Here is a 27314-nt window from a genome sequence, read left to right on the forward strand (position 1 = left end):
CCAGGCGAATGACGCCCGTCGAGACGCAGTATGATGATGAAGGGGGCGGTATGATGATGAATGATGCTGTGAACGGTCAGGAGTTGGGTCCATTGTGCCTCCTGCGGCGTCGCCGGCGAAACGGTTATTCATTCCGACATAAACACGTACACTGTAGCCGTTTCGAATTGCTTTATTTAAGGAAACAAATACAAAAAATGAGATAATTGCAGTTGGGAGTTTGCTGGTAGAAGAAACTCATCAAGCACGTCATGGGGATGGGCCGTCGAGTTATCCGGGCTGCTTAAAGCTGCGTAATGCATTTTTTAACTTCAAACAGACGGAGGTCGACAGCCGATAGCGACCTAGAAAACAAAACCCGTTAACACATGCTTCATCACCACTTCAAAAAATGTTTGAATTTGTAGCAAATTTGTAGTATTCAAGAAATGCCCACAGGATTTATTCAACTGCACATCTTGCACAAGAACCACGACACATCATACTGCTTTAACGTGACCTGACCTGGCGCTCATTTTTAGCATTTTGACCTAAAACGCATTTCAGCCGAGCGACATATTTTTCCTCGAAAACTGTAAAAATTGTAGAGTATGAATTAAGAAACGGTTGTACATCACGACATCCAAAAATAAAATGGCCTTCTATGCAGCTGCGGACGGACTTCATAAAAAGGTGTGTTGATGTTGCACTCGAAGAACCAGAGGACGCTGCATGTATTGCACACACGATATGGTGAGGCACAAACAACCAATTAAGGCACACATCATTACATCACGAGCAAGGACGTCCATACCTCTCTCCAGAAGACACCTGTAGAACTTGCCCGACTCGATTATCGTATGGTATAGGAAAAGAACGGCAGCAAAAGGACGGTAGCAAAGGGTAATGCGGCATGGGTAAAAGAAGGTAGGAAACTCGCCAACTTGGAACACGGACACTGTACAGTTTGGCGGTGTGGGTATGAACGCTCGAAAACAGTAATCTTGCACAAACCGCTTTACCACCCTGTAGCTGGTCGACGGTAGGCATTGCTGTAGAGGCGTGTTTTGTACCCGTTACGTGTACACCTCGACATGATTGATTGATTGTACAGTTTTAACGCGCCGATGCGACACCTGGGCTAAGCGGAGCGGCGTAGCGGATGGCTCCGGACCAATTTTCACCACCCGGGGATCTTTAACGTGCGCCGAAATATCGACACACGGGCGTTTTCTCTTTTCGCCTTCATCTGAAAAGCAGCCACCGCAGCCGGGATCAAACCCACATCCTTGGGCTCAGCAGCACAACGCCTCAGTCACTGAGCCACCGCGGCGCGTATCCATACTTCGAAACTTACCTCCTCGTGGCATGCAGTCCCTTAGGTGGCAGTTTGGGACAGCCCCCAGACTGCCCCACCCACAATCCCGCATTAGCTTATCAGACGTATTCGTGTGGATATTCCGTACACCACGGGAATCACACGATTTCCCACTATCAAGAAGGCACATCGAGACGAGACGACCGTAGCATCGGCGCACTAGCGAAAATCAGAATAAGCATGAACGCGGCGCAATCCGCTTGGGTTTAGACAGTGCATAAATGAACAAAATGAGTCGTAACTGGAAATGAGTGGGAAACCAGGCGTGAGCACTAATTTCCACAGCGCCGCGAATAACGATACAGGGACGGGCTTGTCTGCGACCGCCAGTTCCGCCGCGAGGGCGCAGATATCAGTGAGAAATTTCACTCGGAAAACAAACATAAAAACGGACATCTGAAATCAGCAATACTGAGTGAACGAAGAATTGTTAGTAACTTACTAAACCCAGCCCTCATCAAAGCCTTCAGTACCTAGGTGTTTTGCCGACCGTAGGTAGCAATAAATTTTAAAGCAATGTTCATAACACTTGAAAAGAAAAAGCACCATCATGGGAAAAAAGCACAATTCATTCGAAGCACGACCTTTCTTTCTGCATTTCTTCCATGTCAAAGCGAAACGCTATCTGTACGTCGTACCCCAGGCCCGCTCTTGTGTGCTTTAGCGTTTTGCGTTTTTTTGTTTTGTTTTTTACTGCATGCCTGAAACCAAATTTTGCTGACTGAGATTGTAAGCCACATACACCTACTTCACGGCACAACCTCAGAGAGACTCAGCCCCACTGGCACCGCTGACGATTGTCACGAAAAGAACGTTCGTCGTCGAGCTGGAATCATTACGGCGTTGGTATTTGTAGATACTAGCGTCAAAGTAGCGGCAGCTGGTAAGTGTAGGCATTTCTGCGGTGAATGTCTCAAGTTCTCACCTCCCCCCCTTACCCTCTCCGAAACACTTGTTTACAAGCATGTAGTTGCGACATACGAAAAGAGAGAAAATGACATCCGCCTAGTTTGACTTGTCGCACAGGGACATCTGAATTGCAGCTATGTCACCTCGACGAAGCAGCATCATACAAAGCGTTGGATGGACTTTCTGCCCTAAAAAGGGCGTACAACAATCCTCCAGCAACGTTGACGCACAGAGTGGGGTACTGCGAACACGTCCTCGAATAAGCAACACGGGTGATTGGAACACGGCCCTTTGGGCTGGCCACGCGCACGTGGTTCAGACGTCGGTCTGACCCCTGTGGGTTTTGTACTCCGGGGTGGTGGCAGGAGATGGCGTCTCGGGTTCGGGCACCTTCACGTCATCCATGGAGATCTGCGTGGAAAGTTTTGTCCACCCCAGTGACTCGCAGTGAAGAAACATGAGTCGCGCACGTCACGTGAAAAGCGTAGAATGCAATCTAGAGTGTTTCATTAAACTGAAGTAAGAGCGTTGCAATCAGTGACTGCATGCGGATTTGCTTCAGCTCGAACGAAAACTAGGTGATTCCTAATTGTCTAAAGAATTCATCGTACTAGCGAACATTAAGACAGGGAAAAGGCCAAAGCGAAGAAGAAACACACGCTAGAACTTCAACTTAGTTCATGCCACACAAACAGCGAAACAGCACATGGCATTTGAAGGGGTTATCATAAACTTAGCAGTGGCTTAACTCGGCTATGCCAGGATATACGTAGCGTGAGCTAAGGTTCAGCTGGTTACTCTTAGCTTTCCTGGTTGTCTATGATCAGTTTGATTATCATAGGATTAGCTTGATTATCATGCTTACTGCTGCTTCGATGACACACACACGGTATACGCATTGTGTGACACATGTATATTTATTTTTTCTCAATGTCTGGTTGCTTCTCTATTGCCACGAAGACGGCTCGGCGGTGCGGCGCAGCGTCAGACTTGGCTACTGCGCAACGGAGGCGCACAGCTGCGCACGCGCCTGCGGCAGTGCGTCTGCCGCGGCTATGACGTCACTCCTCTGGAATGCGCAGACCTGACCGCTAGTGTGCGGCGGCGGCGGCACCGGCGCGCCAGCTGTGCGCCGTGTGACGTCACTGCTCCTCGCGCATGCCCAGCACGGCTCTCCAGGAGCCCCGCAAAACTGCTCAGCCTCAGCCAGTGTAGCTCACGCTACAAAAACGCCGTGAAAACAAACAAAACAGTATCGTTCATATCACAAACCACACTACCCGTCCTAATAATTAGTCGTCCTAATTAGTCGTCAATACGTACGTAGCCAATACGTACGTACTTACATAGCCAATAACGACGCACGGTTCTTTCAATAAACAAGGTTAATAGGAGGGAACTTGTGCTCTGCTACAAACAAGAAGTAAACACAAGCGGCGAAGAAACGGTCAACAAAGCGGCACGCTCAGTAGAACGTCGGCGAATGTACTCCCTCCGCGTTTGTCCTACGAGCATTTATCTCTCCTTATTATTCATTCCGAAACAGCCGAGTTCGATCAAGGACACCGACGATCGAAAAAGAACATCCCAGTTTAGTGAGAGCAGGGGTTAACACATACTATATTTATCAAATAAGATGGCCTGTGCGGCATGCGAAAGAAAAAGAAGGGAATATGCGCTTATCTTCGACAACAGATACAACAACCAGGAGCTGCCGGACACTGGTAAGAAACCAAAAGGCATGGTTCGCGAAAAATGCTCTCATTGTGCCAAATTTGTGAACGAGGTTCAGTCAACTACAGTAGAATCTCGATAAACGAAAATCGCTTAAACGGAATTGCCGCTTAAGCGGAACTCTAGCCTGTAAGTTGGTTGGTTTTGTATTCAGATAAAGTGAATAAACCTTCGGTAATCGGAACTAAAATTTCCGCCTCACCGTGTAAGCGCAACATAAAATGGAACTTCTTGTCAAGCCCGTAGCGAATACTATCAGCTTTTTGTTTAGTTCTTGTTTTATTCTTTTTGTAGTCGTTCGGACTCGATTCAAGTCGCCGAGGTTACAGGGCTTACCTTCTCTTTCGTGCCATCGTGGTGCTATTTGTGCATCACTACCGCGTTGCCGTCTTCTAAGTTCGGTGGCTCGTAAGCACTCGCGAAGTAGAGGCCTGAGGCGTGCACACCATGCGCTTACTTTAGAAAAGAAAGCACATCATTGCTGACTTTGAAAGCCGCTCTTAGGCATTTTCATGCATTTTTGAGGGCAAAGTGACCGACTGTTGCCACATTACCTTTGTGAATGTTGTCCCTCGACATCTTCTAGTTTTCTTGTTTTCAGAAGAACTATCAGTCTAGTGCTTATAGTTTTATGAGATGGTATTAAGAGTGTTTTCGGATACAAATCTGCACTTTTGCACATCTCTTTCACTAAACGGAACTCCGGTTAAATGGAGCAAGTTTCGTTTATCGAGACTATACTGTATATGTTCGAGTTGACGACACCTTTGTTATTTTTTTAATACTAATATCCGAGCTTTACACCGTACTTTGATGCTTGCGGTTGTAACACTGGTTTAGTCTGTAAAATCTGAGAGCTATTTTTCGAAAAAATTATACGAATATCTGCTCGCAGAAGTGCGAGCTGAGCGTGTCAGTGTATACAGATCCGTCTAGCCCTGATGAATCCTGCCCTGAGCTTTGTCCTGTGTACTTTCCTGTCTCAGTGTCTGTAGTCTCCAGTCTCCAGGAATATTTTTTTAAAGACGATAGTCTTTCTTGGGCTACTTAAACCCAGAAACTTTGGTCTGTCTGTATGTCTGTCGGTCGGTCTGTCTGTCTGTAACTCGATTTAGCCACCCGGCCAAAGTAAAATGCTTACTGCGCAATAGTCTTATATACTCACAGCCAAACGTAAACGTCTAAGCCCGGTTTATATGTTCATACTTGTCAAATTTGTTGAACAAGAACAAGGCATTACGCAAATATAAGACAGGAAATTAGTACACAAGGGATATGTACAGTGTTCCTTTATTAAAAAATTCCTGCGTACTTGGTTTCTCGATAGCAAATGAGATTCTACATCTACTGCAGAAAACCGCCGCCTCCTGGCGGCATATGAAAAATCACGCGCAACAGCAACGAAAGGTTCCACTAACTAGGTTCCACGTTCTGCTTGGAACGCACGTGGAGCACGGCCACGCGGTTCTATAAACCTTGTAGTCGGCCGCCTCTATTCACGCGCGTCTCCGCCGTACTGCGGCGCTGGCATCGAGGAACCCCGCCTGTAGCAGTGGAACGCGGTAAATTCAAATCGCCTTGAGCAAACCTTTAGTGTGTTTACTTTGGGATGAGCGCGACGGAACAGCAACAGCATGAGAGGTGAGCGAGAAAGCGAAGGGGGGCATTTCCTTGGCAAATGACTACAAAGACTATCGTCTTATGACGACATCAAAAGACTATCGTCTTTTGACGATGCGGCCATTTTTTTTTTGTTTTATCAGTTTAAGTGCCGCGCACTTTAATATTTGTAAATCGGTATCAGGCAATGCATGCGTATGCAGGCCTTGTCCTAATAATGGAAGAATAAGCTATCATTTTAGTTCGGTTCAAAGACGGCTCACGGCGTGGCAACAAATGTGTTCGATATACGGCTAATTAAACGATGGTTGTAAATTATTGTCAAGCACAGATATTCGTGTCAGTAACCTCAAACGTTTGCTGAATTTGGACGGTATAAGCAAGGGGTGGACCACCTTTCTAGTTAATTTCGTAGAAACTGTTCCCTCAGTACTAAGTTGCATATCCAATTAATCATAACATCTGTATATGTCATATATATCTTTAAGACAAGCAAGGCCAACTCTCTACTACTAAAATTTTGAGAAACATGCCGCACTCATACTCCAACGGTGATATTTTAATGGGTATAGTAACGACGATACCAGTACAGATTGAATAATCTAAGAATAACCAATTTTTCTTCTAACCCCTCAGAAAAAAGTTCCATTAACCGGGAATAATGGCCATCATTCTTCTGTATAATATTTTTCCACACATTGTATACTTTGTTACGAATAATAAACTGAAACTGAACTGAACTGAACTGAACTGAAATCGGCGCCGGTTAGATAGAGGTTCTCTAGGTAAATAATTACAGAACCGTGTAGGTTGAAAAGTTTAGGGTTAGAAAATAGATGTTTTACATCACGTAACTTTTGAACACGTAACTTTTTTCCACGTAACTTTTGAACAGAAGCTTCAGCACAATAGAACGATTACTCCACACTGTAAAATGTTTTACACCCTTAAAGGTGTGGATCACTGTCTCTAACACCCTTACACCCTAGCAAAGAAACAGAAAAACACCCTGACGGGTGTTTTGTCGTTTATAAGACGCTTACACACTAACAAAAACACAAAAATACGCCCTTTTAGACGGTTTTTTATCGTTAATTACATAGGGTATAAGAGCGTTAGTTATAGACAACAAGGGTTTGAAACGATTTGAAGTTTGAAGTCTGGTTAAGCCTGTTTTCAATGTTAAAGGGACACTGAAGTATATTTGTCAAGCTCCCGGTTTTGCTTGGACTGCGTAGACTGGCTCAAATTACCGCACATTCGATCGTTTATCCGGTTGATAAGTCGGTATTTTATAAAGCGGGAAAGAAGAAAAACTGATGCGCGGTCTGTGGCGGCCGCACCAACTAAAGGCTGTAACGTCGGGAGGAGGTGGCACCGTGATTGGACGATGTCCAAGGTTAGCATTCAAACAAGTTTCGGTTTCGGTTCTGTAAAACAACATGCTTGACATTCGACGGCAGCGTTGGATGGGCATTCTCGATATCTCAGTAATCGTCGTACCGCGCTTCTGCCATGCTGTCGGCTGTAATATGCCTAAGATAAGCCTCCCAGGAAGGCTTGGCATCGTAGAAATCACTAGCCGAGGCCTACGCAGTGGATGAACGCCCTCCGCGTCACCGCAGACGCTCACATGCCATGCGCTTTTCCCGCATATTCGGAGCTTGCCTTACTCATACCTGTATCGTAAAGATCGTGTTCGCACCAGACCAAGGGTGTGCTGATTCTGGCCTGTGCCCACTGCCCGCAAGCAGTCGGTGCTTGTGGCAACAGCACGCCAACGAGAACTGGCTAGCGCGTCAGTGTAAGTCCTCATTCACACAGCCGTCACCTTCTGTCACGGCACCGTCACGTCAAGAAACCGCCACGGAGACGTAAACGGAGTAGCGTTCGTACTGGAGCTCTCCGTCAGAGTACAGGGTCGTCTGCCTAGTGATCATTTGAGTCTAGAGTTGAGCGTGTTTAATCTGAAAAGTAAAGAAAATGGCTTGTGCTCACTTTTCGCTAAATTTAGCCTTAAAAATTTGTTTTCTGATTAGCTGTTTTACCGTGAGGCATGGTCCCGTCGCGTTGACGTGACGGAAACGTAGAGCTCGGCCTCGTGTCACCGTCGCACCGTTTTCAGCAAGAAGTCGCCCCAAAAAACCGTCGCCCATGACGAAAGACGGTGACATTACGGGGTGAAAAACGGCTGTGTGAATGAGGGCTAAGTCTGCGTGCGTTCTGTGAACTCGCTCGTGGAGCAGTGACGTTTACGGCCCAAAAATGGTGAACCCAGGTTAGAAAACATCGGCCGCAAACGAAAAATCAACTTACAAAAAAAAGGCATGCACCCTCGGGGATTCGAACTTGCGACTTGCAAAACAAAAACCCTAGCGCCTCAGACCACTCGGCCACGATCCTCTTTTTTTTTTCTTTAATGCATGGAAATTTTAGAAAATTTCAACAGACAAGATACTTAACACACAATATAAACACTAACAGACGGCAAAGGGCAAGGGCATCAGTCGAACAAAGATCAAAACTCAGGCAAGCAAACACACGCATCCAAAAGAGGCAGCCACTCTGGTGGATCACTCTGCGCAGCATAAACGCTCCGCACCAACGCCGCCTGTTCCCGAAAAATGCACTTGGTCGGCCTAGGGGGTTCCGCATGCCGATCAGTCATGCGGCACTTCCACAAGCTAAACAATCCTAGGAGAACGAAAACGTCATATGCCACCCGATTAACATCTTCAAATGGCAGCCCTGCAGAACTGGGATATATAAGGTATATAATGTACAACCAGTTTGCACTTTAGTTTTAGCATTTCAAGTACTTTACGTGACTATTTGTTGTATAGCGCTGGTGAAGTAAACGTCCCCCAAACTTCCACAATATCTCACGTCTAGCAATTGCATTTCTTAGATGGAAGAGCATTCGCAGATGTGTGGTCGTGCTGCCGACCGCTGTGCTTGTTCACCCAGCGCAAAAAAAAGTGCTTCCGGCTCTCTAGTTTTGCGCTGTACGGTAAACGTTTCGGTTGATTTTATTTCCTTAGTACATATATTGACTTCGCTCACTCTTCTCCCGCCTTCAAATGGCATTAGATATTACTACTAGAATAAAGTCAGCGAAGCGTCGCTTGGGCTCTTGTGCAGCGCTTGCGTGGAGCGACCCGCACTCGGAGCTTCATACGGTGTACAAGCTAACAAAGTAAAGAAAGGCACATTCCTCCATTCACAAACGTGCTGTGGCTTAGTTTCAACTGAGCGAGCGAATTGCGACGACCCGTCGGCGGCTGTCGGACGAAACGCTGGGCCGACTGACTCTGTCTGAAGGCCGGGGAGCCGTGCAGTAGCGCAGCCAATTGCCAGCTCATCTCCTCCCAACGTCACACGAAAACGCCACAGAAAATGGGAGAGGGTGCAGAGAGGAGGACAGCATTTTCGAATTGATTTTTCTACTAAATAAATTCGCGTAAACGCGCTCAGAGTGGTCGAAACATGGCGTATGGACTCCGGTCTACACTTTGCGGTAGTAATCCCGCAATATTTACTAATCACTTCAGTGTTCCTTTAAGCCTCGCGGTACTCATTACCAACTCGTTTAGTGCTACACCTCATTTCCGTCTCTTTCTTCGCTTTTGTTTCTCGTGGCGTCCCATTCGGGTGACCCGCGGCACGCACTACACTACGTTTCAGATTCATTGTTCTGTAAATTTCGTGGAGCGGGCACATTACCCCGTCAAAGCTTTCGATTCCTGGCGAATCCGTCAAGTGGGTATGCGATCCAAGAACTAAAGAACAACAACGACAAATTTTGCTTCTACCGCAGGGAATTTGCTGAGAGAGCACACTGGTAGCGCATAGGGCTGCGACTACTGTGGAGACACGGGTGCACATCCCGTCGTATCGCAGGTCCCAACCCCCCCACCCTTCCCACATCCCTTAACGAGCGATGGGAGACCTTGCTAACCAGCCCCGCCTTGGAAGACCAGCTAGTCCTGATCTCCAGGGGCCAGGCAGCCGCTGAAGCATATGGGTCCCGTGAAGAGGGAACCACCCCATCCGGGACGTAGTCGCCGCAATTTTGTGCAGCTAAATAAAGTTGCTCTCTCTCTCTCTCTCTCTCTCTCTCTCTCTCTCTCTCTCTCTCTCTCTCTCTCTCTCTCTCTCTCTCTCTCTCTCTCTGTCCCTCTCTTGTTTTTATTTTTTTCATTTGTTTACTCTTTCCAGTAGCGGCTTTTATTTTAAAGACGATAGTCTTTAATGGGCTACTTAAACGCTGAAAGTGTGGTCTGTCCGTCTGTCTGTCTGTGACTCGATTCAGCAACCCGGCCAAAGTGAAACGGGAGCTGCGTAATTGTCTTGTATACCCACAGCCAAATCTGAACGTCTAAGTCCGGCGTCAAGGTTCATATTTGTCAACACTGCTGAACAAGAACAAGGGACTACGCAAATAAAGGTCAAAATCAATACGTAAGTTATATTTGCAGAGTTACTTTATTAAAAAATCCATGGATGCTCGGTTTTTGCGATATCAAAAGAAATACATCAACTGCAGAAAACCATCGCCTGCTGTTGCCCGCACAACTATAGCTCCTGGCGGCATTTAAGAAATAAAACAGCAAACGCTACGAAAAGTTCCACTAGATGGGCTCCACGTTCAGCTTGGAACGCTCGTTGAGCATGCCGGGCAAAGGGGTTTCTTAAACGTTTGAGTAGGGGGACTCGATTCACGCGAGTCTCGGCCGTACGGCAGCGCTGGCATCGAGGAACCTGACTTGGAGCAGTGGAACGCGGTAAATTTAAACTTCCTTGAGCAAACCTCTAGCGTGTTATCTTGGAAGGAACGAGGCGGGAGAGGAACAGCATGATGAGAGGTGAGCGGGAAAGAGAAGGGAGGCATTCATTTGCCTCGGGCACCAGTCGACTATCGTCTTTCGTGGAAATTTGCAACGAGAGGAGCCGATTCGCAGCCACTTGTTTCGGATGGTTTTTCGACGGCTTTTCGTAGAATGGGACACCTGAGGCTTCCGCCTTAAAAACCGCATTGAAGATACAAAATCACCCCTCTTTTGCGCCGTCGGAACACCTTGTACGGCACCGGCTTCTCTGATATCGGCCGGCCGCCGAGTTTCCTCCTTTCCCCTCTCTCCAACCGCGTCCCTGGGCAGCCATTCTGTCACTCAGGCGGTTATCCTGTTATCAACACTACGCATCCTGTGCTGCATCCCCACTCGTCTCTGCTATTCAATTTAGGTTTTTAATCGAATCTGGCGGCAAGGTTTTAAACCGCCGATGATGACGGCTACGCCCCCGAAAAAATTCACTGCGCTAAACAATAGCGAGTTTTAGGTACCAGCGGTGCGCTCAGAGAAACCGGCACCATAAACTACTGAGGAGACGACAAACAAACTACGCGAGGAAAGGCAGACGATACCACGCATTCATAGCAATCTCCTTTCAAAACGCGCGCGCCCGTTGACATCCGGGTTCGTCGCTCAGTCGGAGCGATATCGTACATAAGCTATTGCCGTTTTTAACTTGTACTCGAGTATGGTAGAATTAGTAATTCACATGAAAAACACGCCAGGACTAGACAAGCATGTGTCCAAGCAGCCCCTGGACACAGGCTCCAAAATCGTTATCTCTCTCTTCCCATCTCTGATTGATTGATTGATTGATTGATTGATTGATTGATTGATTGATTGATTGATTGATTGATTGATTGATTGATTGATCCGGATTCATATTGACCACTTGGGGATCTAAAACATGCGCCGAAATATCGACACACGGCCTTTCGCCTCCATCAGAAAAGCGGCCACCGCGACAGGGAATAGAACCCGGGAATCGAACCCGGAAATTGAACCCGTGTCCTTGGGCTCAGCAGCACGACGCCTTAGCCACTGAGCCCCCGCTCAATATAAATTTCCCGCTCCCGCAATAGTTCCTTAAGGGGAAGCTCAAGCTCAAGCTCTGAGCTCAAGCTCAAATCCCCCTGCCTGCATTACGGACACTAAATCAGGAAAGGCCAGCAGCCGCCGTCTAAACCCCGCTTTATAGAAGGAAGAAGAAACACCGCACTGATAGCTGCTTGGTGCAGCTTTTAGCCAGCAGGAGACCATCCAGAGTTGTACTTGCGCGTGCGTGCGTGCGTGCGTGCGTGCGTGCGTGCGTGTGTGTGTGCGTGCGTGTGTGTGTGTGTGTGTGTGTGTGTGTGTGTGTGTGTGTGTGTGTGTGTGTGTGTGTGTGTGTGTGTGTGTGTGTGTGTGTGTGTGTGTGTGTGTGTGTGTGTGTGTGTGTGTGTGTGTGTGTGTGTGTGTGTGTGTGTGTGTGTGTGTGTGTGTGTGTGTGTGTGTGTGTGTGTGTGTGTGTGTGTGTGTGTGTGTGGTAAATGCACTAGAATTGACGCACCATGACCTCGGCCGAGTTGGACCTGTACGCCGGTCGGCGTTCCCGCTTCTTTCGCCGCAGGCACGACACCATGGGGCAGGGGTCGGCCCCGCCGGGTAGAGGGTACGAGCAGTACATGGCGCAGTAGATGCCCTGCACCACGATGGTCGCCAGCACCCTGCGAGCGGAACCAGAGCTGTTCAATGTGGCAAAAACATGCATCCAATCAACACCGAAGGCCGGCGCACCGCAACAGTCGACGCCTTCAGCACACAACGCCCGACACTCGCTATACAACAACACTGGCTGTTGCCGCTTCTCTCGCAACAAATGCCTCCACTGTAAATTGATGTACACCTTTAAGGGGTGTAAATCACTGTCTATAACTAACACCATCACACCCTAGCAAAACAACAAAGGAAGACACTTTTAAGAATGTTTTGTCATTTATAAAACCTTTACACCCTAGCAAAAACACAAAAATACACTCTTTTACAGGGCGTTTTATCGTCAATTATAGCCTTGCACAGGGTGTTTTCCTTTGTGTCTTGATAGAGAGTAATGGTGTTACACTGTAAAATTATTTGCACCCTTTTTTCTGTGCAAATGGAAGGGGTTCTATACCAAAGGGCGTACATTTGAATTGCTAGAGACCACTCATCCTTGAGAAAGCGGTCATCTCCCGACTTTCGGCAGCCATGGGCACCTGCCAGTAGCCCTTCGTGAAGTAAAATTCAGAAAAAAAAATTCTTCTTTGCCACTAAGCCCAGAATAACGTCGATACGTGGTATGGGCTCCCGGTCACAACTGAGAATCTTTTCTAAGCTCCCGGAAATCTATGCAAAGCCTGCTCGTACCATCTGGCTTCTTTATTACCACGACAGGAGCGTGGTGCGAATATTTCTCAATGATACTCACTCGCAGCATATCCTGTACTTCGTTTTCCACGGCTTCGATCAGCGCCAGTGGGACAAGATACTAAGAAATGTGAACTGTTGTATTGCAGGTCAAAGTTGGTGCGCACTCTACAAGGTTAGTTTCACCTGGGAGGTCGGAAACGATTCCCTCGTAAGCTTGTAGTAGCGCCCGAACTTGCTCAACTTGTTTATCGTCAAGGTGGTCCGAGATCTCCACAATGACTAGCACCCTCACAACCTATCAAAAACAAAGAAAGACACCCTTTGTAAAGATGTAATTAACGATAAAACACAGTTAAAAGGGTGTATTCCCGTGTTCTTGCTAGGGTGTGAGGGTGCTATACTATTAAACAACCAAAAAATGTTTTATTTTGTTTTTATGTTAGGGTGTAAGGGTGGTAGTTATAAACAGTGATTTACAACCCTTGGAGTGTAAATGACCTACACCCTTAAGCGGGTGAATCATTTTGCAGTGTAGTTATAGGCAAAAAGGGTGTAAATCATTTTGCAGTGTACTTACAGACAAAAACATTGCAAATCGTTTTACAGCGCATGCCTGTGAAGCCATTGACTCACCGGGCTACATTCTTATCTTACTCGCTTTACCCACTACGATAAGACCCCTACAAACACGAACACCTCACTACAGTCATCATCATCATCATCATCATCGCCAGCCTATCTACGCCCACTGCAGGGCAAAGGCATCTCCCATTAATCCCCAATTACCCCGGTCCTGCGCTAACTGCTACCAATTTATCCCCGCAAACTTCTTGATTTCATCTGTCCATCTCACTTCCTGCCGCCCCCTGCCACGCTTGCCTTCTCTAGGGATCCCCTCTGTTACCTTTAATGACCAAGAGTTATCTTGCCTTCGCATTACATGCCCTGCCCCCGTCCATTTCGTTTCCCTGGCCCACTCCGATCTGTTCTTGTCTTTTAATGTTACACCTGTCATCTTCTGTTCCATTGCCCGCTGAGTCGTTCTCAATTCAAGTGGAACCCTCTTAGTGAGCCCCCAAGTTTCTGCCCCGTAGGTGAGTACCGGTAAGATGCAGCTGTCATACACTTTCTTCTTTAGGGACAATGGTAGGCTGCCATTCATTATCTGAGTATGTCTGCCGTATGCACTCCACCCCATTCTGATCCTTCTAATTATCTCTGCCTCATGGTTGGGATCCTGGGTCACAACTTTACCTAAGTAGATATATTCGCTTACCCCTTCCACTGCCTCGCCACCTATCTCAAACCGCTGTGCTGTACCGAGGTTATTGATCATTACTTTGGTTTTCTGCATATTAATTTTTGGGCCCACGGTTCTACTCTGTCTGTCCACTGCGGAAAGCATGATTTGCAATTCGTCCCCCGAGTTACTTAGCAAGGCAACGTCATCAGCAAATCTGAGGTTACTGAGGTATTCTCCATTAACCCTTACTCCCACCTGTTCCCAATCCAATGTTCTGAATACTTCTTGCAAACATGTTGTGAATAACATTGAGGAGGTCTGACGCCCTTCCTTATAGGTATTTTACTGCTCTTTTTATGGAGGATGATGGTAGCTGTGGACGCATTGTAGATATCCTCTAGTATTCTTACATATCTCATCTACACCCTGGTTCTGTAACGCCTGAATGGCTGCTGAGGTTTCGACCGAGTCAAATGCTTTCTCATAATCTATGAAGGCTCAGCCCACTTCTCTATCACCTGATTGATCGTGTGAATATGGTCCATTGTTCAATAGCCTTTACGGAACCCTGCTTGTTCTTTAGGTTGACTGAAATCTAAGGTTGCAGAAATTCTGTTGGCGATTACCTTGGTAAGTACCTCGTAGACGACTGACAGTAAACTGATCGGCCTGTAATTTTTCAAGTCCTTCATGTCACCTTTCTTACGGATTAGGATGATGTTCACATTCTTCCAAGATTCCGGTACACTTGCGGTCATTAGGCATTGCGTATACATGTTTGCCAGTTTTTCAAGTACAATTTCCCCGCCATCCTTCAAGAGGTCTGCTATTACCTGAACCTCACCAGGTGCTTTGCCCCCTTTCATTTCTTTCAAAGCCTTCCTTACTTCTTCTGTCGTTACTGGTGGGATGTCTATCTCCTCTGAACTACTTTCTCGTTCGGCATTATCCTGGATGTCCCGGCTACTGTACAGATCCCTATAGAACTCCTCGGCTACTGTGACTATTTAATCCCTATTTGTGATGACATTGCCTTGCTTATCTTTAAGTGCATACATCTGATTTTTCCCCACGCCAAAACGCCTCTTCACTGCTTTCAGGCTACCTCCGTTCTTTACAGCGTATTCGATCCTCTCCATATTATACTTCCGTATGTCAGCTGTCTTACGCTTATTGATTAACTTCGAAAGCTCCGCTAGTTCTATTCTCTCGCATATCCCATTCCGCATCTTCAAGAGCATTCACTGGCTCGCAGAGATGCAGATCGTCTGGACATTGGACGCTAGCCCTTGAAGAACCGCTGCCCGATAACCAGTACGCTGGCATTCCCTGAACCAGGCATTCCCCGGACCAGGCACCACGAAGATTCCCCAACGCTAGAACGTCAACCTACACCAGCACCGCCTATCATGCCACACACACTTTCTTCCCCACCGCTATCTCACCAACGAACAAGCGATCACTTTGCGCCGTATACAAAACCAAACCATCGCCCACACAACCCGCCTTCCCGCCATGTTCCCACCTTAGTGCCACTCAACATGGCCGTACTGTCTCACAACCTTGCAACCTTGTACCCATAACATGGGAATGCCCCAATACCCATTGCTAACATCTGACCATAGAATGGCCAGACTGGTCTCTCGATCCCGCACAGCGGTTTTGGGGTAATTGGACTGAGGCACATTAGCTACAGCAGGACCACCACCGCACAGTTTTGTCCAATAAATTCTATTCTTCCTCCGCCGTCCACCTCGTATTGGTTACCGCTGGAGTTTCGCGAACAAAGCTCATTCGTTCAGTACTGCGTCCTCGCCTAACGTTGCTAGAGCAAAAATTCTGCTTTGAACTTCGTTGCTACTCTCCGTACTTCATTCAGGTTGTTTGTTATGTAACCAGTTTCGCCTCACTGGGCATACATTCCACCTCTGTCAATAGCAAGACTCGTAACTGTTACAATGGCTCTGTCGCGACATGCTAAGTCTCTGTGGAGTCGCTTCCTTCTTTCATTAAACGGGACATCCCTTCCCGCGAAAGCAAGTCAATGAAAATATAAAAAAATTCGTCATTTCACTGAAGTCGGTGCGCATGCCGGTAGCGCCATTTGGTTATTCTGGGGTACCTCGTATTTATTTGGTAGTTTTTTGGCGATTTATTTTTCAATTGTTTTTTTTAACCACGACGGAATAAACACGCGTAAGCTAAAACCGGTGATGTACGGCTAACCTCCGCTGCATTTTTTTAATTGCGAGAGCTTTCCCTACGGCATAACAGGATGTTTTAACAATATTGCACCAGTTTCACGCAAAAAACCAAGAAGAGACCGGCAATGGGGTCCCCATATCCAACGCTTAAAATCTGGGGGTCTCCCAGGATGGAGCCCTGTGCCTCGAAGGTGTTGAAATCGGGTGTTTTCTGAAACCTGAGCAAGTCCACAACAGGTGTTTAAAGGAGCCATGAAGAGAAAATGCAAGTTGCTTTTATTCGAAAGATTTCGTGTTTTATAGTGCCCCCAGCGCTTGTCCGGATACAAACGGTGCTTTATTCACTGAGAAATTAAACAATTTAGGTTAAAATTTTGATTTTCCCGCTCAATCGTGCGTTTTCGTGGTCCCAAATGACATCACAGGAACCGACCGCTCTGCAGCCTAGAGTACCTTCATTCACGCATCCGCCGTACAGGGTAGAGACACGTATACGCTGGCGCCGCCATTTTCGGTTGCTCGCTCGCCGCCGAAGCAAGTCATTGTGTCAAAACCGCGCTAAAATTATCGCCGCAACGCGGTTTACTGAAGAAGTTTGAATCATATTGTCTATTTCGCGTTGCTAGGTCTCGTGGGAAACGAAAAGAATAACGCGTTGAGCCCGTTGGCCCAATTGCGGCGGCACGGGACCGTTCAAAGGTTGTCTCCACCCTGTAGCGGTGTTGGTTTGTTCCCGCGTTTCTTTACGTTCCGTAACCTAGATGGCGCCACCATACCGTGGCAAGCGTTTGGTTTGTTTTTGCCCGCATTTAAACCTGGCTTGTTTTTGTTCTGGGAGAAAATATTCGTTCCCTGAAACAGTGCTCCCTCGACAAATGGGGTCACGTAAGACACCGTTGCTTGCGTCAATCGGCCATTGTCGTCTGAGACAACCCCAAGCCCCGTAGTGCTGTGCAGCTAAACGAAGCATGCTGTGCGGAGTACGAACAGCAGAACGCATCAGTACTTCTATGTTTACATGTGCTTTCGTAACTTCCACTGTTTGTCCCATCATTCTTATTGCTTTGTAAAGAATGTGCCCTAAATTTAAGCGCAAATCGCTCGTTCGTCTAGTTTGTAAGCTCTACCTAATTTGCGTCTGCTTCTGCCAGCCTCCGCCAATCGCAGAGCTTAGCTCATGTGACATCATAGGTTCTGTTGCGGGAAATGAGCTGGTGGGTCGCATGACCATTCCCGTTTTTCCTAATTATGTAGCTTATTTGAGCGAAGTTTACGTTAAAAGTGGTGTCATTATGATTCTAACGAGACAATCTTTTGAATGAACCAAACTTGTGTTTTCTCTTCATGGCTCCTTTAACGACAGCTTCTGGCGCAGGAGTCACACAGAAGGGGCAGGTGTCCCCAAACGGGGCGTGGTATCGGGCAGGCCAAGCGTGAGCGACTGCTGAGGATAACGTCACCCCAACTCGAAGCCTCCGCAGCAGGACCTCCTCCCAGCGAGCGAGCGCACTGGGGAGGTCAGTTCAATGCGGTGGAAGTAAAGCACGCGTGGCGCGGCGGAGGTTCTCTTTTTCCACCAACAGTTCTTCTACGGTAGATGCTGGAAGTGGTAGTGGCTGTGGGAAGTCTCTTGGGTGGCAGGCGCGATCTGCCGCAGTGTGGGCAGGAAGAAAGTCCCGGCGAATCCACAACTTCGGCCAGTTTGGCCAATCCACAGACAGGGAACAGGTAGGTGTCCATAATCGCGTGAATGCATGCAGCCAGGCTTGTACACCGCACAACGCGACGTAAATCCCGAAACGCTGCCGTTGAGTCTACGAAAATTTCCAGCTTCACCTCACTAGTCACTATCAACGCAAGCGCCTGCAGACCATCCCGAATGGCAGTGAGTTCTGCTAGCAGGTTAGGTAGAGCACGGAGGGTCTCGTATGCGCAGCTTCGGTCCAACGCAGGGTAAGACGGACACGTCAATTTGTACTTATCTGATTTTCAGCCTTCTCTTTCTTCAGGACTTTGCCTTCCTTTTGGCTTTCGACCTGTGTTTCTTCATGATGACCTCGGCAGGAGTTGAGTCACAGTCATATTTTCCTGCATAATTCCGTGTGCGCTCTGACTTTGGAGATATTCGCTTCATCGAAGTCCTGTGTTTGCGCTTGACATCTCGGTTTGAATCTTGACTATTGACGTTCTGGGCTTTGTGACATACCGTGGCTACACCTACTCCCCCCCCCCCCCCTTTCTTTGATTTCCGAAAACCTTCGGAGGCTTGGTTGATACTCGATGTTCTTACGCCGGCGCAAGTATCCATCGTTGCTGTCTTTCTAGGAAACGATGCGCAGCTTTTTCGCAGTTTTCATCAGCTTGACGTGACGCTGCCGTGTCGCGGTTGTGTGTTCCGTTGTTTTCTCGGCAGTGCATTTAAGTACTCTGCTTCGTGTGGCCCTGTCCTCGTATTGGGGTAGCGGCTTCACTTTCGCTGTTTCGGTCATAGCTGACAGCACATCTTGGGGCGTGAGAACAGCTTCCTTCAATATCATGGAAGAGTTGTTGCTTGCGTCGGTTAGTATTTTCTGTTCACTTGATATGTCGTGTGCAGTCTCGTCATGGTCACACATGTCGGAAACACAGTCATACTTGTCTTTTAAGGACGGCTCTGTATTGCATGGCTCAGTTGTAATTACTCTTTTGCGGGTTTCACCGTCGTCTAGACTTGCATCTCCCCTCTCGTAAAGGTCGTTTTGTGTATACGGTTATCCGGACATTTCACGACTGTCTACACAGAGGAGGGTTCGAGCACTTCAGTCTTACATACTTTCACGATGTCACCTTCTGAAGCTATCCCCTCCCCCTCTTGTAGGGTGTGTTCTTCTGTTGCTGATGGAGCTGGCATGTATTTCGGTGATTCTTGCTGGGATAATTCTCGCTGCTGGTGTGGAGTTCCCAGCGTCCCGGCGTCTTCAGTTCTGATCAAGGAATGTCGTATTTCAAGCGCCGTTTTTCTGGAGAAGGTTTTTCTGGGCAAGTAGAAGCCGGTTCACCTGCTTCGACGCCTCCTCTTCGTTTCGGGGTGTGCAATGCGGTCAAGGAATTGAATCCCGCTTCATGGCTCGCCTCGTCGTGTATCTTGACGTCCCGGATTTCGGCACCATGTAGAAGAACGTCCAGAGAGTCAACGAAGGAGGCCGTCGTCTGGGAAAATGCAATATATTTACACTATGTACACAAAACCGGGTGCTACGCAGCCATCTCGTCGCCTCGCCTGGTCGTCGTCTTTGTCTTCGTTTATGTGTCCGCTGAGCTGGGTTCCAGCTTCATCTTTGTCTTCCATGAAAGTTTCAACACCGTGGCTACGATGCAGTCGTATGCCCCGGCGTACACGAAAGTCTGGACAACCGGTTGCGTCGCAGGGGCCCTGTCAGGGACACGAAGGACGGTGTCCGGGGGCTGATGTAAGCCAGAGGCACGGACATGGAGCCTTGTCAGAGGGTTGTTGTCCGTCACCTGATGGTAGAGCCAGGGCGGCCTAGCGTCAAAAATGCAGTTTGTTCTCCGTGCATCCTGTGCTGCTACCGCGATCTTCCTTGGGACATACAACCTATAGCAATCCCGACGCGCCTGGGCAACACGTTGCCTAGCGAGGCCATTCCTTTCAGGCCCTTCTCTGCCACGCGTGCCGCCCGCTTCTGTACGTTTTGTAAAATGGAGTGTGGCGCGAGTGCAGGGCAGAGTAGGCGGCAAAGTAGGTTGGGAGTTAGGGCGGCGGAATTACAATATCAGCGGGCAACAAAAGAAGCGACAGGCAGCTGATGCCGCTGCTATAGCGAGAAAACTGGACAACTGAGACGCTTAGAGTGCAAATGACGGCTTCCCCGGTGCGCGAGAAGTGTACGAGCAACGTCATATTGCCGGCTTCTACATCCGTAGCAAGGCGTGCGCACCGAGACGAGCTTCACGCCGCATTCTTATGTCAGCACTGTGCCGTCGTCCCTTCCTCTTTTTGTCCGGTTTCCTTCACGCTGTTTTTGAAACGTTAGACTCCCACCAACTAGCCCGAATGGTCGTCCTTCCACATTCCTGAAGGTAAGGTAGATCTTCAATATTTTTTTTAAACAATTCATTCCAACCGTTTCTTAGGTTTCACATTTTCTCACTGTAAACTTATTTACACCTTTAAGGGTGTAAATCACTTTTAATAACAAACACTCTTACACCCTAGCAAGAAAACAAATGAAAAACAAACTTTAAGGGTGTTTTATCGTTTATAACACCCTTACACACAAGCAGACAAACGAGAGAACACCCTCTTAACGGGCGCTTTATCGGTAATTACACCCTATCGAAGTGCGTTCTTGTTTGTTTTTTGATAGGGTGTAAGTGTGTTATAGACAAAAAGGGTGTAACTTTTACTGTGTACGTGGATTATTCTGACATGGCTTTGCCGTGCTGTTTGTAAAGGCCACTGGCTATAGAGGTGTCGACGTTTAGTGCGCGCAATTTGAATCCCAGAAAATGTTGCTTGTGCTCTCTCGTCCGTTTAGCGCAAACTACGTCCCACATACGCTTCAACCACGCCCCTTTCCCAGTATAAGCCTCATCTGCGCAACCATTGCGGAAGCTGGCTTGCGTGCAAGATAAGGCAGCGACCCTCAAAGCAGGGGGCATTGAAAACTTATGTAAACGTCATTAGCCTGATTAACATTCCTGTTCTTTCTCGTATAACTACTTCCTTCTTTTCACCGGAAATACCCTGATAGTACCGACTGGATGGTAAGCAACGATAGCGAGACATGGAACAATGAAATTAAATTAATCATCAAAACACCTTCTAAATAAAAAACGTTTTATTTTCTCCTATCGCACCCAAACGTCGGTGCCTCTTGTACGCTACACGTGTGAATCTCGGCAGCTGGTCTGTTGACTGCACAGCCTTCGTGGCAGTCCGGAGAAAAGAAAATGTACAGCTAACGCAGTATATTGCTCGTGTTCAGCAGCGCGGAACTATGGGTGCAGAGGCTAGCGATGTCGAGGCTACCTTAGTTTAAGGTAGGAAAGAGCCCGAAGGATGTTGCCAGGTTGCCGAAGCTTACTAGGGTAAAACTCAGGTAAAACCTCTTGTAGAAAAGCAGAGAAGCATCAAATTGGTGGGTTCAAGCAGAGAAACTGAAGGCACACTCTGCAGGACTGTAACAGCTGTGACGCCACAAGCCAGGAGGCGCTATTGCTCAAAGATCTACCGCCAACAGTGTTGCGAAGATGGCTAACGAGCTGCAGAAAATGCCGCGTGCAGCATGCTCAAGGCGTGTTTTAAGCTCCTTATTATTATAATTATCGTTCGCATGTTTATCTATTAAAAATTATTATGAGACCACGAGGCTAAAAACCCGACTTTGGGAGCATGTAGATGGCCCCCACGAGGCTAAAAACCCGACTTTGGGAGCATGTAGATGCCCCGAAACATTAGGTGCCTTCCACTAAAGAATAAAGAAACACCATTACAATCGAATCCAAGGAATCGAACCCAGGGATTTCACCGCTACACCACCGCCACACGAAATACGGCTTTCTGTGTACTTTTAGGTGTGCTTACGTGCTTCAAATTCAAAAGCACTATGGCGTCCACTGACGACAGGTTATTGGTATACATCGCGTCTGCGCCATGCTGGCTTCATGGAGCGTTCATAATACAGATCTGTACCTTGTCATTACGGAGCTCGGAACAATCTTCGGACTGGTCACATACCCCCTCTAAGGGATTGCGGAGTTCACGTAACAGCTGCCGTAATAATTTCGCTGGTAGGCAAGTATTTCGCCAATCTGCAAGCCTGCGCACTTTCGTATCAGGCACGAGAACAAGTGAAGTACGTACCATTGGCCACATTTCGGGTAATTACGCAGTGCTATCGACTTGGCAGACAATATTTCCCTCAATCTGTCCAAATCATCAGAAACGACTCTCCGCCACATCCAAACAAATACCTTCGTCCATCCAATTCGCTCACACGAAATTTTTCCCACTCAATTTCCCGCGCAATGCACTTTCTGCTTTATAGCCTGGCACAATATCCCATACTTTATTAGAGTGGGCGCTTAACCCCAACCTCTCACCCTTTTACTTCGCCCCTCCCCCTCGCTGAGCTGTGGGAGAACCTGATTATCAGCGAACACCTGAACGCCCAGCAAATTCTGGCATCTAGGGCATCGGTCGCCCGCTCATCACTTTATGGCTCACTAAAGTTTCATACTACTACTACTACTACTACTACTACTAACAAGTGCTACTACTACTACTACTAATACTACTAATACTACTACTACTACTACTACTAACTAGTGCTACTACTACTACTACTACTACTACTACTACTAACTAGTGCTACTACTACTACTACTACTACTACTACAACTACAACAACAACAACAAAAACAACAACTACTACTACTACTTTGAGTGCGGCGTCAACAAACCTACCCACAAGTCCCCCACACCTATTACGGGGGATTGGCCCGTACAGATGACAACTTGCGCGAGAAGCTCACGGTCCATTCACCAATTCACGTTGCCATAATGCTTCCGCATTTAAAGCAAGGTAAACAAACTTGAGTGCTCCCAGTAATTGTTAGTAGTTCTATTTGCCATTAAAAAGGTTCTTTGAGGTAGCGTTGAATGTTCTCTACTGATCTTCCAAAGCCAGTGCCACATATATCAATTAGCTTGTACCGATACAGGCAATGCATGTTACCAAGTAAACTTAAATCCGTGTTCTTTATGTGAATTGTTTTCGTTAGAACAGCACGAGAAGTTATGTCACAACGCAAAGTAGTGCTCAACACACCATAGTGGGTCAAAGTGCGTACATATCGACGATCTCGTAAACAACGGTAACACATCTGTCACGGAATGTTACGTTGGATACTTCAAAACAGCTTAACAGATCCTAATATATATTTTTCAGTGGCGGTTCCATAACGTTTTTGTTTCTATTTTCAAACTGTGCCGCACTGTTTTCCAGCGCGAAGATGGTATTCGTGATAAGTGTATTTGATAGTGTTAATATGTGCTTCCCAAATCCCTTCAAACTTGCTGAAGAAACGCAAATTTCAGTTCCAGTTCGAGAATACCGCAAGTCCGAGAATACCGGTGTCGAGAAAACGGCCATAAGTACTCTTTGTTCCCGAAAACCACACATGAATGGAACCATCTACCTGAACATACTGTGTCCACCTCGCAACCTTCATTCGAAAATGATTTATAGTCATTTTCGTTGAAATGAACGCCGGCCATTTCTTTTGGTGTCCCTGTGTTTTTTCCCCGAAACGACTTTTTCTGCCCGTGTGCGCAAGAATTTGTACACGCTGAGTAGGTCAAGCATTTTACGTGTTTCTTTTCCGTCATGGAGGTTTTCCTCCCCTGTACCATGCTTCCTGTCTTTTCAACCTCCCTACTGCAATGCCGGAAATTGGGTGCTGCGAGTATTAGAATAAATAAGGTAACAAATAAATGTACACAGTGTTATTAGAAAAGCAAATGTGAAGTGTGAAACAACGCCATTTTTTGACAGAGCGTTACGGTGGCCCAAGAACAAGAACGACATGTATAAAGACACGTTCCGATAGTATTTCTCAAATGCGTCCGTATGTTTCACTGGTTATTAGGGCTGCGACTCCTAAACTTCGACTTGCTAGTTTGTTTTCTAGTATGAATGCAAACAACGGCAAGTATTTCGGATTTTCTAACTCAATGAAAGTAGAGTTTTGATCTGCTTGGGGAAAGCACAAAACTTCAAGTTATTTCTCTCGCCTGACCTACAGTAAACAGAATGATTACATAAACATAGTAATAGCTAGTGCCGCTAAATAAGTTATTGACACTAGTAACCTATTAGGACAAATAAATACTTCATACCCTTTATCAGATCATTGATATGAAGACTCTTCTGTTCTATATTATACAAGTTCATATTGCTCCACTTAATTAAACGGCACAACGACATAGGAAATGCCTCGAAAAGAAATACGCCAACTCCAACATTGTTTGAGATGAACGAGGTAGTGTTTTATATTGCACGAGTGAAAAAAAAAACGTACAAAAACTTTCTAGACTTCAGTAAATCGAAAGCTCGCGCTACGACTTAAGTTACCATGGCCGATATTGAAACGTATTATCCGTTAGTGGCGACGCATTGTCATCCTGTTAGTTGCGACTGCTAGTCCTCTAGCAAAATGCCAATTGTCTGAACATTCCTAAAGAAATAATAGAATGCGCGCCATAAAAAGAGGTGAAGTCGCGCGAAATCCTGTGCGGTGTACTTACAGCAAGCAGACGAGGCAAAACACGTACAGCTCCATGTCAGCAACAGGTCAGTCCTTGGTATCCGTCGCAGCAAAATGATGCCGTATCCAAGGTTGACTGCGGGGCGTCGATCAACTTTCAAATCTTGAATTCCACAGCGTTCGCTCGGGGGGTGTCGTTGGCCGCGAGATATATTCAGTGTGCATGCATTAATCACAACAGCGCTACGTTTTCTTCACTGAATCAGTTCACAGAAGTAACGACGCTCGTAAAACACCATCAACACCGTGTCCTATGCTTCCTGTGGATCAGCGTCGGCGCAGTCGAAACAATAAACCAGGACGGTTAACGCTCGTACGTACAACCGTACAGAGGTAACGCGCTCGCACGCAATCCACAAACAGTCGGGTTCACAGGTGCGCTCGAAAAACGTCCGCGCAAAAAAACACCACACTGTAATCAGAACAGCACGGCGTCGTACGGAAAACTCCTGCGAAGCCACGCCAATCGAAGCACGGCGGTTACCTGGACGCCGCCATGTTACAACGGAGAACCGCCGACGCGCCCCTCGTTTCTCGCTTGTCTTCTTGCGTTTTGTTTCTGTTTTTAGCGCCACGTAATTTCAGCTTTTGCTTGTGCGCGTCTCACTCGCCGAAACCGGTGCCGCCATTCGTTTGTAGCGAGGCGTGGCACGGTGCGCTCGCCGTAGCAGACGAGTTTTACCGCAGGTGGCGCCACCGGTGCGCGTTTCCGGAGCAGACGACACGTTTCGCTTTGTCTTCCGAGTTTCTGCTTTTCGTCTCGCATGCTTTCGCATGCGCGCTGCTCCCGTCACCTCCGAGAGGTGCAACAGGCAGTCGTCAGCAGAGGCGGAGGCATTTGACTGCTATCGGCAATGGGCTAACGTTGAAAACACATGTTCAAACAAATATAATGAGGTCGGTCCGCATTTATTCTAAACGACGTAAGAACGACACTGACCCGTCCTTGAAACAAGGGGTCATGTGTGAGGGTTGTTTGACGTATTCGGCGTCGTCCTTCCAGGCGATCATTACTACTTTTATGCTTTCTGCCTGCTGTTGCTTTTGTTGTTGTCAATGGACCTTTCGACCCACTTTTCTCTCTCTGGGAGAACCACTCGGGGTCGCAGGAGGCATGACTCAGGAGAGGAGAGGAATAAAGCCGGTTGTACATACATCATTGACTGGAAGTGTCTACGTGAGAACAAGCAACGCGAAATAAATTATACGCATAAAAAAACCAGGAGCACCGACTGTGGAAACAGCAAAACGTTAGTTTAGCAACTCCCAGCAAGCATGCCTCGATCATCTGCAATTCGATACGTCTGTAGCCGCTTACGTCACAACAAAACGTCGTTTCGCGTCCGTTTTGTTGTGACGTACTTTCAGTTGTAGGCGGGCTTTGGGTTGACTTTTGCGCAACTCTTCTTGTAAACAAATTTTAAACGACTAGACCTATTTCTATCTTTTATGTGTTTATTGCTCCGCCAGCAAACCAACAGCAAGGCGATGAAAAATCGTCTGCTCCAAATCGACTGCTCCGAGAAGCCGCGGCTCATAGCTCCACCGTGCATGCACGGCGTCACATTCGAGGTTCGCTTTTAGCCAATCAGAGCTTGCTTAAAAGGAACAGTTTTGAAACGAACACAAAACACCCAAAACACGAGAATACCGCCCCTGGAACGCCGCCACGACGTCCCGCGTTCAGCGCTAGCTCTTCTTTTTTATTTCTTTGGTTGGGATATTGTATTCAACTTGACTTCTTTTTATTTTCTATCGCAATCTTCCCTGTATGTTTATATAAAAGGACACTGCCGATGCAACTTATGTTTTGATGCCTTACCTCAAATATGGATGTTTTCCTTTTGCTGAACAATGTTGACAAGTATAAAGTGTGTTTCGAGATTTAGTGGTTCGGAATAGTTTTGCCTATATAAATCTCTCGTTCGAGTATTCTTTTAACTTTTGACCTGAAGGCTGAATCGAGGGGCAGGCACACAGACATACAGACAGAGAGTTTCGGATTTAAGTAGCCCAAGAAAGACTATCGTCTTTGAAATGGAGCTGCTCGTGGCTCAGAATGGATTATTAAGCCGATGTCTTACAGTTATGACGAGAATAGAATAGAATAGAATAGAATAGAACTTTATTGTCGTTACAGAATGGTACATCACCAGAATATAGTCAATACAGAAAAGGGTCCCAGAGTAATGAACTGTAGTGGGACCCCTTGTTATTGATAGCATACACAGAAATAGCTTAATTGCAGCTGCTAGCAGGAATGATACCTAATTTTTATAACGAGAGTACGCGAATAACAGTGAATTGTTAACATTGCATATTTTAGGAATAAACAAGGAACATATTGAACAAATAAAGCACACAGCATTCAAACAACTAACCCAGGAATATTTAAACAAAATAAAGCATTATATAAAGGGCACAATATTGAGTGCAGTCAATCCATATACATACATAGCAAGTGTATAAATGCAATGCTTAGGTGTGTAAAAGATTTTTAAAAAAACCACTACACTAGGCAAAATGTGAATGCGCACGTCAAAAGTCTATGTGATGGTTCGTCAAAAATGATCGGAGGGAACGTTTAAACGTTGATGGACGTACTTGTGTTTAACCGTATGAGGTAGCTCGTTCCATATTTTGATCGAAGTAAAAGCGAATGTCTGTTTACCGTA

General features: G+C 46.9%; 1 protein-coding gene across 1 annotated transcript; it reads right to left on the reverse strand.

Annotated features, from left to right (window-relative positions):
- Positions 1-154: 154 nt before the first annotated feature.
- LOC144162271 (uncharacterized) lies at positions 155-25283 on the reverse strand. The gene is made up of 3 exons (XM_077692749.1): positions 24620-25283; positions 12023-12179; positions 155-2677 (listed from the first exon to the last, which is right to left on the reverse strand). The coding sequence occupies exons 1-3, from the start codon at positions 24652-24654 to the stop codon at positions 2582-2584; spliced, it is 288 nt and encodes a 95-aa protein (XP_077548875.1). The 5' UTR covers positions 24655-25283; the 3' UTR covers positions 155-2581.
- Positions 25284-27314: the final 2031 nt, after the last annotated feature.

This window comes from Haemaphysalis longicornis, unplaced genomic scaffold (genome assembly GCF_048455015.1).
Source record: "Haemaphysalis longicornis isolate Haplotype H1 unplaced genomic scaffold, Haemaphysalis longicornis Haplotype H1 scaffold_12, whole genome shotgun sequence".
Taxonomy (NCBI): domain Eukaryota; kingdom Metazoa; phylum Arthropoda; class Arachnida; order Ixodida; family Ixodidae; genus Haemaphysalis; species Haemaphysalis longicornis.

Excerpts from the sequence above, each read along its gene's own strand:
- LOC144162271 (XM_077692749.1), bottom strand. The coding sequence starts at position 24,654 with ATGGAGCTGTACGTGTTTTGCCTCGTCTGCTTGCT. Across the intron at positions 12,180-24,619 it reads TTTTGCCTCGTCTGCTTGCT|GGTGCTGGCGACCATCGTGG; the intron begins GTAAGTACACCG and ends TTCCGCTCGCAG. Across the intron at positions 2,678-12,022 it reads CCAACTCGGCCGAGGTCATG|ATCTCCATGGATGACGTGAA; the intron begins GTGCGTCAATTC and ends CTTTCCACGCAG.